Genomic DNA, 15,555 nt, shown 5'->3' with positions numbered 1-15,555 from the left:
AAAGTTTTGAGAGAAAGTAATCACAATTACTTAAGATCCTTCCTTGCTTGAAATTTTCATAGCATCAGATTAGTCATCTCTCTTTAACTTCTGAGTTACTGATTAGAAAAATTAGCTAGACTGTCAAGAAAATGCAGGGTTAAACTGAGGTCAGGATTAAAAAAAAAGAATTTAGTCAAATTGCTTTTCTTCCATTACTTTCATGTTGCCTGCATAAAGAAAAAAAGAAGAAGCAAAGAATGTACCCTAGAAATCCTTTTTACTTTTAGTTACACAGGCTGTGCACAGGGTCAAGAGGGGAGGCAAAGGATGAAAACAGCTTTGTATCATGTCAACGGAAGCCCAAGTCTCTTGTATGTGCATTATGATACTACACATACACATGAAATAGTTGGAACTTGCACTGGGATAGCACAGTACTCAAATTATGAAAGCAGAATCATGAATACCTATACAATGGTTGTTATTCTTATAAAGACAATGGTTGTCCCTGTGACCTGCTCTCCTTGGTAACTAACCAATACCCAGGAGTACTGACCAAATACTCTGTGGCTTGGCTGGCTGGTATGTTTGCAGGACAATTTCATTTGGTACCTGCTGAAAATAGTCCATTGGCTGCTTCTGCTGAAGAATTGTGAACAGAGCCTGGAATTGATTTGGAGTCATCTGAAACCTCTTTTCTTCTCCTGATATTAGAAGAAATGTCTGGTTGCTCTAAGAGGCTTGATGGAGTCTTGGGCAGTGAACTGTTCTTGGAAAGGGTGGGGGTGAGGCATACTGTATCTTAGAAGGAGCCTAATTTAGGGTTATAAACCCTAATTTAGGGTTGTATGAGCTGAAATTGGGGCTGGAGTTGAGAAACAAGTTGAACCTGTAGGTGTGGAACAATTGCTAACTTAGTTTACCCCTTTGCCTGTACCATTGGTATTTGGAATGATATAGAATTATATGGTTGGAAGGGACCTTACAGGTCTTCTAGTCCAACCCTCTATATTGCTATCATGTCTTCCTCAGGTTTCTCTTCTCTTTGCAAAAACAAAGTTCCTTTAGTTGTTCATCATACGATTTAGACTACCTACCTCTTATCATCTTCGCTGGTCTTCTTTGCCATCTTTCTAGGACCTCAGCACCCTTTTTCTATCATGGTGACCAGACCTGGATCCATTATTCCAGTATGATATAGAATGGTACTATCACTTCCCTTGATCTTGATTCTATCCCTATGATGATGCAACCCAAGACTGTGTTGGGGGATTTGGGCAGTTGCGCCATACTGCTGACTCACACTTAAGCGGTGGTCCATCAGGACACCTACAGTAGATGTCTTGAAACTGTAAGGATGTGTTTATCATAGGAGACTGTAAAGAGAGGAAGCCAGCTCATTCTGAACCACCTAGAAGTTCTTCATCTATACTGTGGATAGGGTAGCTATGTCAGAAGTTTGAAGGGGGATTGGACAAAGTCTACTCTTTGATCTGTGGCCAAAACAAGCAAGCAAATAAACAGATGTCATTAATGATATATACTCTATAAGGTATATTACCTGACGTATACCAAGACAGATAATCTGATTTCAGTTTAGCTTGCTTCCTAAGATATACATATCAGCCTTTTGCTTGATTCTGTTGCTCTGGTTATTCAGACAACTAAATTATTGAGCTACACCACTGAGTCTTTTCCTTGAATATGGTTTCATTGCTTTTATGCTTTGTTCTTTTAATTTGCCTTGTCCTGAATCCTTGGTTTCTTTTGGTTAACTCCCAGAAATTTCTACCTTTTTTCCTGCATTGTCAGGGTACAATTATTTCCTTATCCTTTCTCCTTAAAAAAAGGAGAAATTGTGAAAATCCATACATCTGGTAAAGGATTTTTGAAACTCAACTGCCAACTGCCCTTAAGTATTGTCATTATATGTCAATATATATTTGAACAAGTACATAAATATATTGTATCAGTTGGTAAACCTACAATAGCTAGTCATTTTTTAGCTGTTTATTGATGTCCATGGTTTCCATACTAAAATACAACATAGGCTTCTACCACAAATCTGAGAAACTCTCAAATTTTCCAGTTGCAAACGTAAAAGGAGACAGGCGTTGCAATATTTTTTTCTCCTCTGTGGCCATAATTTCTACAGCTTTTCCAAGGTGTGTAAATGTTGCACATGGATGTTAATTAATGAAATAGACATTTATATCTACATTTGCTTACATCATAAAGTGTGAGAGGGCACCTGGGAACAGCTTTTGTATTTCCAAGTACTGAAAAGCATAAATGAATTGGTTATCATTCAGCCTGAGCCACTTGTCTTAGGGATAACAGGGTAAATTCAAACCAATTAAGGGAATCAGACTTGTACTGAATATGCCTCTTCACTGATTCTTATCAGCAAATGTTTGTTAACTGATTTCAATTCAAATAAACATAAATACATATACATGTTTGTTGCTTTCAATGGAATATGAATATTCTTAGCTTTAGAGGATAATATTCTTCTGAACAATGGGGAAACATCATACTATGTATTTAATTTGAACTTATAAACTGCCTCAAGTCTTAGGAGCTGTATGTTATACAGAATTTAGACATACATGCATATATATACATTTCCATATGCATAAGTGCGCAAAGAATGAATAAATATTTGTCTGGGGCATTTTTAACAAAACAGGGTAGTGAGTACCTCCATATGTTTTATAGGTATGTGATATTTCTAGGAAATGTATTTATAAACCATATAAGCCAAGTATTTATAATATCTATAAAAAGATACAGTACATCTGATGTTACAATGACTTACTGATGTTACAATTCTAGTTACTTGTGTGTTTGTTGCTTCATTCCCCCCCCTTATTCGTCTCCTGCATATCCCGCTTTTTGTTTTGTCAAAGAAACTATAAGAAAACTTTCTTATAATTCCCTTGTTTAATTTAGTTCAGCCTGTCCCTCTAGAAAGCAACATCCTTTAAAACATGGCCTCATAATGATAGCTTTATTTATTTGCTTATTTTTGTTTGATTACTCTCCCATTTCAGGATGAAAAGTACAAATAACTGCTACCGGGAAGTATTAATTTTTCTTCAGACAGTGACTCTGCCTGTTTTTTTAAACATTTGGAAACTTTTAGGTTTTCCAAGATACATGCCAAGGTCATATTATAAAAGACTGCTGCTTTCCTTCTCTTCCAAGTTGATGTGTGCAGTTCTGTCCACACCATTGCCTTACACACAAGACTGCATGTCTGTTGGAGAAGTTCTACGCTCTTTTCTCTCCCTGCACCCCTCCCCACATCTATGTGGACCTTAGCAAGATAATGTACAGGACTAAAAGTGAACTATTCTTTCTACTTTCCCACCACCCAGAAAGTAAATTCGGTCTATCAGTTTCTACTGTGGTATTAAAAAGGGTGTTTGTTTCCACAGCTGTGTTTTGATAAGTTACATTACCACAACCCTTTTGCTCACTAAACTTTAGCTTGGATAAATACCTGATAGTTTTCAGTATGTAGATAAAAAATTGTAAGAGCCACATACTTTGTAGAAAGTCAGCCTTTTAAGAAGATTCTTTTTATCTATACTGCACTGCTTGATTGTGGTTCTAATAATCTTTCATGTTGTTTCTGGGCAGAAAGTAACTTATTAAATCCAAGGTAAAGAGATTAAGCATGGTAAAAATGTGTAGACAATATATGTGACAAGTAGTATAATCCCATATATTGTCACTAGTCACCTTAAATTCAGTTGGATTTACTGGTGGACGGGGTGTCAAATGTCATTTTATCCTTTCTAAAGTATACCTGCATGACCCTTTTATTCAACCATTTCTCTGTGTAAAAAAAATCTTATTCTGAAGTTTCATCATTACACTCATACACACACGCCTGTGCTCAAAATAGTATAAAAACTTCATTTTAAATTTTATCTTTGCTTGCCTTCATCAGTCCTCATAACAATGCTATATAACCAAGTCTATTTAGTTAATCTAAATAGAGATAGGAAATAAATGTGCCATCTCTGTGTTCTTACCAAGATTTAGCATTACAGATAGTCCTTGACTTACAACCACAATTGAACCTAAAATTTCTGTTACTAAGTGAGATATTTGTTAAGTGAGTTCTGCCCCATTCTATGACCTTTCTTGCCACCATTGTTAAAGGAATCACTGCAGCTGTTAAGTTAGTAACACGTTTGTTAAGTGAATCTGGCTTCCCAATTGACTTTGCTTGTCAGAAGGTTGCAAAAGGTGATTACATGACCTTGGGACACCGCAAACCCTCATAAATATGAGTCAGTTGCCAAGCAACTGAATTTTTATCATGTGATCATGGGGATGCTACAATGGTCATAAATGTGAAAAACAGTTGTAAGTCATGTATTTCAGTGCTGTTGTAACTTTGAATGGTCGCTAAATGAACTGTTGTAAGTTGAGGATTATCTGTACTTTGCCTAATGCAGCGGGTAGGCAACCTTGGCTCTTTTATGACTTGTGGACTTCAACTCCCAGAATTCCTGAGCCAACAGTTGGCTCAGGAATTCTGGGAGTTGAAGTCCACGAGTCATAAAAGAGCCAAAGTTGCCTACCGCTGGCCTAATGCCATTTTTTCCCAAGCTTAGGTTTAAGTAAGAAATTGAAAACAAGGATTGCAATTAGAACTAGGATTTTTTTTTTTAGAAAGCCTAGTTAAAATCAACTTTGCAAATTTTTTTGACTGTTTTGTGCAGCCGTAACATGCACTTTTCTAGGAAAGGTGGGCTGACTTTATTCTAATTATTAAGCTCTGACATATCTTGGAGTCAGATAAGGCAAGTCGTAAGGAGGAGATGTTGAGAGGTTCCCTGGCAATATGATGCAATATTTGACAAATGTAAAATATATGCTCTTAGCTACCTGAATAAGTTCTATTATCTGAAGTTGGAGTTACCAAGATGAATTGAGCTCAGGATTTGTCAAAATCTGATAAGGGGATCAGAGTATCCTCCTCCCCCACCTTTCCCCTTTTTAATTAAAACATTTGTCTGTTCTTCCAGTCTGTCAGGCAGAGGGCAAATGTCACAGTATGATACAATATTGTTAGCTTTGTAAATAGGCTAATTGCTCATGGTCTTGTCTCCAGCTGATCCAGATACATCTCTTGACCTTAAAGATTTCATTCTTCTTTTTATGATATGTATTCTTAATTCTATGTTTTTTTTAATTGAATACGTATGTACTAGGGTACTGCAAAATCATAATGAAGAGGATGATATCAATGCCAAATCCCAGAAACAGAATGTTGAAATGAGCTATATGTAAATATCAAAACTCTTACAGAGTTCTTTAAACCTGCAGCCTGCATATATGAAGACTCTGGCATGAATAGCTTATGCCCAGCTATCCGCCTTATTTTCTCTCTCCTACACACATATCTGGTGTAAACAGGTAACACACACACACACACACACACACACACACACACACAGAGAGAGAGAGAGAGAGAGAGAGAGAGAGAGAGAGAGAGAGAGAGAGAGAGAATGCAAACATCATTAGTTGCTGCCATGTCATTCAAATAATTTTTTCTTGTACAGTGTCCTGTGCCTGATCCACCTCCTACCTTTCCCCCCCTCCTCACCGGTGGAGAGTTTGCTTAAAAAAGCTATCTCTTCCTGACTGCTTCCCCCCCCCCCCACCACATAGTGAGTCCCTAAAAGTGCCAACCACAGTAACAAGCCCAGTTCCCTGATCTTAATTAATTGATTAGAACCCTCTGGGTAGCTGGTGTTACTACCTGAAACGGATCAGACTTTAATCAGTTTCACACCAAAGGCTTCTGTTGTCAGGCACACTAAATTTGGTTGTAAATATATACATTGGTCAGTAACTATTTTTTTTAAAAAATATTATTACTATTGTAATTGTGAATGGTTGCTAAACAAGATTAACTGCTAAATGAGGAGTGTCTACAGTATGTACTTCTGAGTATATTGACTTCAAAATTGTGTGAAAATTCTATCCTCTATCTATATCACTGCATTTTTGAGGAACCATTTTCAGATTGCAGTTTTCACCATCCACACTTAGTATTATGCTAAGGAAAGACTGATCTAGTCAATGACACCCATATTTTCTATGAATGCCAGGCTATTTTGACTTCCATGTAATATCACAGAGCATTTAAGAAACTGAAAGTTTTAGAAGAAAGTAATGCAGAAAGATTAAAAGTAGAATTAACGCTGCTTAATCTTGGTAAAATGCTGAGCTTGTTATATTTGAGGATTGATTAACTGATTAACAGCTTGGCTCTGTACTAACATTGCTGTCAGTGGGGAAAAAAGATATATCTTGTTAGGATTTTATCTTGACAACAAGTAGGTTAACTTGATAAATTTTAAATGTAATTTCTTTACAGGCATCATAAACATTTTGCAGGAAAATAAATAGGTTTAAGCTGTGAACCAAAGTAGAGAAAAAGTATTAAGTCTTATTGAGCACTCTCAGTTTCCCAATGTTTTCTCCCTCCACTGGGCAGCAAAAATCCATGTTATTTATGCACAAGGCAAGTGATGGCATTATCTTTCCAAACCTTGGAATAATCTCTTGCTCAGGTCATAGCCTGTTTTCTTATTTTTATACTAGATACAGCAAAGAAATCAGATTTGTCTTGGATATTAGTTATTTAAAAATATCTTACAGGAGAAAATGCATTCTGGAACTATTCTGTAATCCCTGAAGTAGGTGTGAAAATGTGACCAGACATGTTTAGCTGCTGATGTTAAAAGATTGTGTTTTGGATCATAGTTCAGATCTCTCTTTAGTCATATATAGTTTGAGTAATCCAGTCATAGAAACTTTGGGATGCCTATATTATACTAACTTTGTCTATGTCCGTAGTATGGACAACAGCTCAAAACTGAGTTGTTTAAAACAGCTAGAGGCCAGCAAATTGCCAATTCCATATCCAGGCCAAGGAAAACAATCTTATAACATCTGAATAATTATGATTTTTCCCCCAGAAGTTGCTAATTTTTTTCTTCCTGATTCTGATGTATTATAATTTAGGAATGACTTTCTGATTATTAGTTTATTTATGTAGAGCATTTATGTAACATTCCTGCTCCAACTGTACTTTTTGAAACAGTCTTGAAAGATGATGAGCAAGGTGCTGTTTCATGAGGTCTCTCTATAGTTTCATACTGATATTGGGATAAGTAGGAATTAGTTAACATTGCAGTCAGCATTCCTCTTGATATGTTCAATTAGTATAGGGATAGGTTTAACCCACTCTCATACAATCAAACTCTTTTGGGGGTGACTTGTCATAAAGACTAAATGTATCATTGGAGCAGGACCAGTAAGAATGCTTTAGAAATGCTTCATAAACCAAATTAAAAGTTACTATATTGAAAGAAGATTTATAGATATTGAGCAACAAGTATTATGAAAGTATTAGATCTATGAAACTTAAATTAATTTGTTCTTCTGTTAAGTCTTATGACTTGGCTTCTTGTAAATTTTGGCTCTTTGGAGTATGCAATATTTATGGAAGCAATAATAATGGTGTCGGATTGCATCGTACCTGTATCTTAGACTATATAAGTAGCACACTGACTATGGAAGTATATATAATGTATGGCAGCCCAGTATATTAAAAATAGCAAAAACTTGAAAATGTAGTGAGAAATAGTTGGCACTCACCTGAAATATTTTCCAGTATACTTATGCTCCTATAGATTTTGTGCCAGGATATTTGGATTTAGTGCACAGAGTAAGCTTGAAGAGTATGGTGGTGCAGTGGTTAGAATGCAGTATTGCAGGCTAACTCTGCTCACTGCCAGGAGTTCAATTCTGACTGGCTCAAGGTTGACTCAGCTTTCCATCCTTCCAAGGTCTATAAAATAAGGATCCAGATTCTTGGCGGCAATATGCTGACTCTGTAAAACATTTAGAGAGGGCTGTAAAGCACCATGAAGTGAGATTCAAGGTGCTGGTGATGACCTATAAAGCCCTAAATGGCTTGGGTCCAGGATATCTGAGGGAACACCTGCTGCCGGCATCACGTTCCCTTCGTCCTGTGCGCTCCCACAGGGAGGGCCTTCTCAGGGTACCGCTGGTAAAAGAATGCCGGCGGATAACACCCAGGGGGAGGGCCTTCTCAGTGGGTGCGCCTGCCCTTTGGAACCAGCTGCCCGTGGAGCTTAGGACTGCCCACGACCTTCGATCATTTCGCCAAGACCTGAAGACCTGGCTCTTCGAGCTTTCTGGCCCAGGCTGAGTTTTAATTGGGGTTTTAACTAGGGTTTTATATGTTTTATATTTTTCAGGGATTTAGTTTAATCTTTTTAATTGTTCTTAATTTTTGTATTGACATTTTTTATGCCCTGTAAACCTCCCTGAGTCCTACGGGAAAGGGCGGTATATAAATTTAATTAAATAAATAAATAAATAAATAAATTTATTTATTTTTATTTTATTTTAATTCCATTTATATCCCGCCCTTCTCCGAAGACTCAGGGCGGCTTACAAGCTTAGCAGTAGCCTTCATTCTATGTATATGCCTGCTTATTAGGGCTTTCACACACCCCCAAGCGGCATTATTACAAAGTCAGCTTATTGCCCCCAACAATCTGGGTCCTCATTTTACCTACCTGGGAAGGATGGAAGGCTGAGTCAACCTTGAGCCTGGTGGGACTCGAACCTGCACTAATTGCAGGCAGCTGGTGTTACTTAAGGAGGCATTAGCCCACTGCTCCACCAAGGCTCTTATAAATAAGTAAGTATATAAATAAGTATATATAATTCTAAATACCTATTGTTAGTGCTATTGCTATTCTTGCTTTTGAAATCATGGCCTTGCATATTCTTTCATTATTCTGAGTTGCTGCAGTAGGGAGTTGAGTGTATCACATTCTATCACTATTGTTTCATCCCTTGTGTAATGCTGCATGCACCCAATTCACCTACTTCATCCAGATTCATTGCACATAGATTCAGTCAAGAGAATACCCCTGAATAATTGCTAGTGACTTGGCTTAAATTTCATGTACAAAGAATATGTGCATGGTTTATGGACTCCTTATATCTACATCTTCCTTACTTGATTGTAGGTAAACTCTTTTAACTATTTACCTTACATTTGTACAATCTGAGTCATAGAAGGAAAGATTGCAGAAACAGTGCTTATTAAAAACCAAGCCTTTGATTGCTCACTGACTATTTCCTGGTGCTTAATAAAAAGCTAAAATGTATAAAGTAAACCCAAGATTAATGTTATGAAGACAATCATTTTATCTTTTATTCAGCATCTATTATATTCATGTGTGAAAAAAGATGTGTAAATAAAAAAGAACTTTTCTTTTCAATGCCTTCAAGCTTTAAAGGCTATATGCATAGTATTATGACTTAAGTTCCGGCAACATATATGTAAAAGAAGTCATATATAAAAATTATATTATGGGAAAATTTTGAATAAGGACAAAAATGTCCTACACTATAAAAACTTTAATAAAAGACAAAGATATGGTATTATCTTCTGTAGCTAGTAGAAATTACGGGGGTTGGAAGAGAAGCAGAAATTCTCTAGTAATATTTTTGTCTGCTTTGAATCTTGGCTTTATATTGAGGTCAGGGAACATTGGAGGATGATCCATGATATTTTATCAGCACTTTTGGGAAGAAGAAACACTCTATGAGTTGGAGAATACTTGACTGATTGCTGTTTTATTCAAAACAAAAACAACCACTTAAGGCTCAGTCTAGAGAAAATTAAGACGCTGGGGAACTGGATTCTGGATCAGCTATTTTCCAGAAATGCAAGATTTTTTATATGCGGCTTTGTTTTTTTGTATAGAGGAAGAGCTGGTCATAATTATTACAGTAAATGCAATTTAATGGATTAATTCGTAGGAAGGAATGTGTATTATTCCTGAATGTTGGTTAAATCTGAAATTGCGTCATTTGAATAATAGTACCATTCCGCAACGTACATCAGCTTTTGTCAATAGTATGAATTTGTAATTACATATACGAGATAAATATAATGTATTTTAGCAAAGTTAAGTATATTGACTAGGCTACTTTATATGCAATGGACTTGGTTATTTATCGACATTTATTTAGCAAATTTATATACCTGGCCATCTCATAGCATGACTTTAGGTGGTATACAATCCCCCAAAACTTTAAAAAAACAACAAAATACTTAAACATAAATAAAAAATAAAATAAAGTAACAGAAAATAAGAAAAACAGCCAAACTTTGAGCAATCAAAGGCTTGATTTTTAATAAAAGCCCAGGAAAACAAAAAAAAAAAAAACTTGACATCACACAACCATCTTGCCAACTTCTCATGGGACCACCAGAATTGATGGAAAAAACACTTACAGGAACTTACAGGAACTTTTCAGAAGACAAGCATAGCCTTCTTAATAAGCAGAAATAAAAAAAATTAGTCCTTTTTAAAATTCTTTTCTTTTTTAACAATTCTGTCAGGTACGGAATCAGCACTGGAGTCTTATAATGGAGAGTGTTGTCCCATCAGACAAAGGAAATTACACCTGTATTGTTGAGAATATTCATGGATCCATCAATCACACATATCACCTTGATGTTGTTGGTAAGTGGCTGTAATATATTTTTTTTATAAAAGTAATATACATCTTAGAATGATTTACTTTTGGAATCTAAAGTTATTGTTAATGTGTAGTATAGAATATCCCGATAAGGGCCTGTCTGTCTATCTGTCTTTGTCTGTCTGTCTGTCTGTCTGTCTGTCTGTCTGTCTGTCTGTCTGTCTGTCTATCTATCTATCTATCTATCTATCTATCTATCTATCTATCTATCTATCTATCTATCTATCTATCTATCTATCTTTAATTAAGGCATCAGGCTAGAAACGATAGGACCATGACTTTTAGTCCTGCCTTTGGCACAAAGCCAATTGGGTAACTTTGAGATAGTCACTTTCTCTCAGCTCTAGGAAGAAGGCAATGGCAAACCACTTCTGAGGAACCTTGCCAAGAAAACTTCAGGGACTTGTCCAGGCAGTCTCCAAGAATTTGACCTTTAATGGAAGAAATGTATACGGGAGTGTGGCTGTGTATATTGCTTAACTAGTTAATTAACTAGTTAATTGCTTAACTATCTTACCAAATTCAGGTGCTTGTATTTTTTTATAATGAAGGAAATAGAATTTGGAGTTCATAATCTTTTCACCTAAGAAGAATCTGAACTTTTTTTTCTTTACATGTGGGTTTCTCCCCCAACATTTTATTAAGAAATATCATTTTGGGTAAAAATATTAATTTTATTGAAATACAGACATTTTCCCCTGAAAATTACATTAAATGACCTAAACAAAAGATCAGTTACAATACAGGAAATGCAGCTCCAATTTTTTGTAGGAGATACAACACACTTTTAAGAGTAAATTTATAAAAGGTTCTTGGATAGGAAATCAAGTATTGGTTTTGGATCTAGAACAGTTAATATTTTAGTACTACAAAATTATGAGTTTAATATGAAAGAGGTTTTAAATTAGGCTGAAATATATTGCATGTTTATTAAAGATGCCATAGAAGATTGATGTATTATTTCTGGATCTATTTATAGTATTAAGAAGGATTAATGTTTTCTAAAAAAATAATTATTCTTAGTAATTTTGAATTTACAAAATATGAAGATAAGACTGGAATATAGTTATTCATAAGTACGTAGATAGAAGTAAATATAAAAATAGTAATGAGAACACTTTGGAAATAGTGGAATTGTTTAATTCCATCATTTAAATTAACATCATTTTAATTAAAAGCAGCTTATGGATGCCTGGAAAATAAGTAATCAATCATTTAAAAGCTATATATAATTCTGGACTTAATTAAAAACCAGCTGAAAAATAAGCACTTTTCTGACATCATTTCAGCTCAGTTCATCCACAATAAGAAGACTAATAAATGGTCCATGCCCACTTCTGTCAAAGCTCCATAATTCACTGCTCCCACTTCATGTAAACCGGGATTCTTATTTCTTAAAATTGCTATGTGGCCATAGCTGAATTAAATATAACATTTTAAAAGAATTACAATTACCAAATTATTTTCTAATTGAAGTGACAGTATTGGAGGAAAGATGCATTCTTTCATTCAGAGCACTCATGAGCTTTTATGTAAAATAAGCTAAGCACTAAGATTTCCAACAAATAGTGTGAGTTTTTCCCCCAGTAATTGAGATTTTCTTCACAAAGGAAACCAGAATTAAGGACACAGATTTACAGACACACACTGTAATCACCCTGCACCTATGGCTAGTGTTGGATTGAGAGTGTCTAGGTCAGGGCTTTTCAATCTTTTCACCCATTGTACCACTTTTAGGATATGGCGACATCCGAGTACCACCAGTCGCCTAGCAAGGTGTCAAAAACTCGATCACCCAAAAAAAAAAAGGAAAAAAGTGATGAAGTACAGGTAGTCCCTGACTTACAACAGTTCGCTTAGTGACTGTTTGAAGTTACAATGGCACTGAAAAAAGTGCCCCACAAGCCACAGCTGAGCAAGACACCTGCCTGTCCGCCCAGTGGTGCTCTTCTTCCTGTCAGAAGTTTTCATTGTTGTGAGCATTTCTGTTGAGGATTGGCAGCAAGGGTTGGTTGGGTTGGTTTTTATCCCGCCCCCCTCTGCTGGGTGGTTGCAGCAGGTTTTGGTCACTTCACATGACCCTGGGACATAAATATGAATCAGTTGCCAAGCATCTGAATGTAAATGACAAGGCCCTGGAGATGCTGCAACATTCCAGCTGATCGGTGCTTCTTCTGGGCTCAACAGAAGCACCAGGATCAGTGCCGAGCTGAAGCTGGAGCCTGGCGCTGATCCTGGCTCTTCCGCTGAGCCCTGACAGCCCTGCAGCTCCAGCCATCTCTCGCTCAGGCTTGTGCGGTGCTGCCACCAGTTCAGCTCATTCCCTCACCCACTACCACTTTTCTAGGATGGTCGCGTACCACCTGCCAGGTGCCAATGTACCACAGGTGGTACCTGTACCACTTGTTGAAAATCCCTTGTCTAGGTGTTGTAAGAAGTCAGGTCCGGATCTCCACTTTTCTCACTTCCTTCCTAGTACTACTCCTTTTAAATGCATCCCTACAATCTACACCCTGAAGGTCTTTTTCCTGTTTTATACTTGTGTTGCATATTGTTTCCTTCATGTCCTTTCATACATATGAGCACAGTTGAGTCACTTGTTTTCCACTCTGTCGACTTTGTAACTTCCCTTTTTCTGCGCTCCAGCAGTGATTCCCTTTTGTAATGGCCTCTCCTCTCATCCTGTGTGCTGAGGGTGCAGTTCCTTGTTCTTTCAGGCTGGCTGCATCTTGCAACAACATCTCCATATGGCACCCTGCCCTGATTACTAAAGCCTAGCAGTAGGCACCATGGTCCCTGAATCCTAGCCTACAATAACATTTTCAAATTTTATCCCAGAGATATTTAGAAATTACTTCCTAATGAAACTTTTATCCCAGAGATATTTAGAAATTACTTCCTAATGAGAATCAGAATATTAAACCCTGGTCACGATTGGTTCTATACCTTGTTTAAATTTTTCTGAATTTAATTATATGTCTTTTTTTGCTATATATGAGCATAGAAAATAGTAATACAAAACACAATGCATATAGACCTAAATGTATACCTTTCCTCCTAGTCCATCCAGTCTTTTTCCATCAGTTGCCAGATTTTGCTTCTTAGTTAACATTTGGCCTAAAATAACATTTTATGCTGTTTAGGTCACAGATATTGACTGAGTTAGGCTCTTCCTTTCTTTCTTGATTTTATTGTACATATACTGTGTAAAATTCCAATCTGCTCTTCTTCACATACTCCTACTGTGATTCCCAAACTGTGGATATGAAAAACAATTAACATTAGATATATATGTGATGGATATTTTATTAATATTTCCCTGCCATAATGCAAAAATTCATGTTAATCAATTTGCTTATTCTGGAGGGACGGCCAGAATAAGCAAATACTTCCCCCCCCCCCCAAGTTTTGTTTTAAAAAATTCAGATAACTTGATGACTAAATCATTGTTGATTGAGCACTTGTTTAACAATGTTTATTGAAGGTGCAGTTCCAATGGCTGCCAGGAATTATGGTAAATGGCATTCCATGTGACTCTGCCCTGAACAGACCAGCTGTTGAGAAAGCACAACTAAATTATGTTCACTAGCCTGGTGGTAGGTGTGCCCAAAAGCTAGTGAAGAAGGAAACACATGAAGTATATTCAACTGTTTCCAAACAATAGTTTTCCCCTTTGTGGGAACACTTTGAAAAGAGCGTGGTTATACATATGAAAGGAATAAAACTATTTCTAAGGTTGTTACAGACTGTCATGTTTTACTTTTCAAAACATTTCACTTATTTAGTGTAACCTGGATAAATATTTATGTGAAGCCCCTTGCCTCTTCTCGGTCTTTGAGGTTTTTCAATGCTTTGCATTCAAGAATATTTGGCCTTTTATTTTTCCTGGCAAAAAATATTGGTGAATCGAATGAGTGAATGAATGGAATGGTAATGAGACTGATGTCATTTATTGCTATGTCTGCTACGTTAATAGAAAATCACAAAAGTAAACAGGACAGTCAAGATTTTCCATTATGATTACTGGTCACTGTGTGTAAAGTTGGCATCATGAGGTCTAAGTTGTTGCTCTTGTCCCTTCCTCTTCCTCACTTCATCCAGAAATGGATTTATTTTCATTTGCAAATCTTGGTTGTTTTTGGAAAGCTAGAACCCAACTCATTTGATAGTGTTATTGTTGTGGAAAGGACTATGAGTTATTTATAAAAATAATAAAGGAGAGATAAAAATAAGCAAAGAAATGAATAATGTGGGCACTGGAACATCGTTCCTTTCCACCCTACAATTTCTAGCCTGCAAAACTAGACATATCACTTTTGATTGGTTTCAATTATATCAATGTTTTTCAATCTTGGCCACTTTAAGACATGTGGACAACTCCCAGAATTCTCCAGGTAACATATCCTGTTCCACCATTGGTACCAGGTATCAGTGTGCATCTGTTCAGGCTCTCCAGGGTATTACTGTTGCATGTCCTAAATCCTGCTTTTTACTTTGCTTTTTCCAGAGCTCTCTTATGATCCATGCTAGCTGGTTGAATTTATGTATTATATGATATCACCATAACACTCTGAAATTATGTTACGGTCATGAACATTGTAAAAAGTTAAAATAGCAATGGAGGCACTACCTGCTAACATGATAAAATCAGAATCTTTTAGTCAGATATTTTCAGTGTATAGTTACACTGAAAGTAGGTTTTTAAGAGATCGAATATACTTTTACAAATCTAACATTCTGAAATGTCTAGATCACTTCTTTCCTACTATAAACATCCATAGGCCTAGTAATTTTTTTTTTAAAAAAAGGGCCGTCCTACTGTTATCCTACCAGTGTATATACTGTTAACTAAATTCAATCCAGATTGACATAGAAATAAGATTAATTTAGTGTTACAAAAATTAACTAAACACAAAAGGTTCATTTGTAGATGGTAGTTAGGTAATAGAT

General features: G+C 36.3%; 1 protein-coding gene across 4 annotated transcripts in view; it reads left to right on the top strand.

Moving 5' to 3' along the window:
- The window catches only part of FGFR2 (fibroblast growth factor receptor 2), a 121,522-nt gene that overhangs the window by 49,737 nt on the left and 56,230 nt on the right, over window positions 1-15,555 (top strand). For all 4 annotated transcript variants that reach the window (XM_083364520.1, XM_083364518.1, XM_083364519.1 and 1 more), the window contains one exon: window positions 10,466-10,589. In XM_083364520.1, the coding sequence (XP_083220646.1) occupies window positions 10,466-10,589 (124 nt within the window). The remainder of the gene's footprint in view (window positions 1-10,465; window positions 10,590-15,555) is intronic.

The sequence above is a fragment of the Vipera ursinii genome (assembly GCF_947247035.1).
Source record: "Vipera ursinii genome assembly, chromosome: 5".
Classification (NCBI taxonomy): Eukaryota; Metazoa; Chordata; class Lepidosauria; order Squamata; family Viperidae; genus Vipera; species Vipera ursinii.
This window is presented reverse-complemented; position numbering and strand designations above follow the sequence as displayed.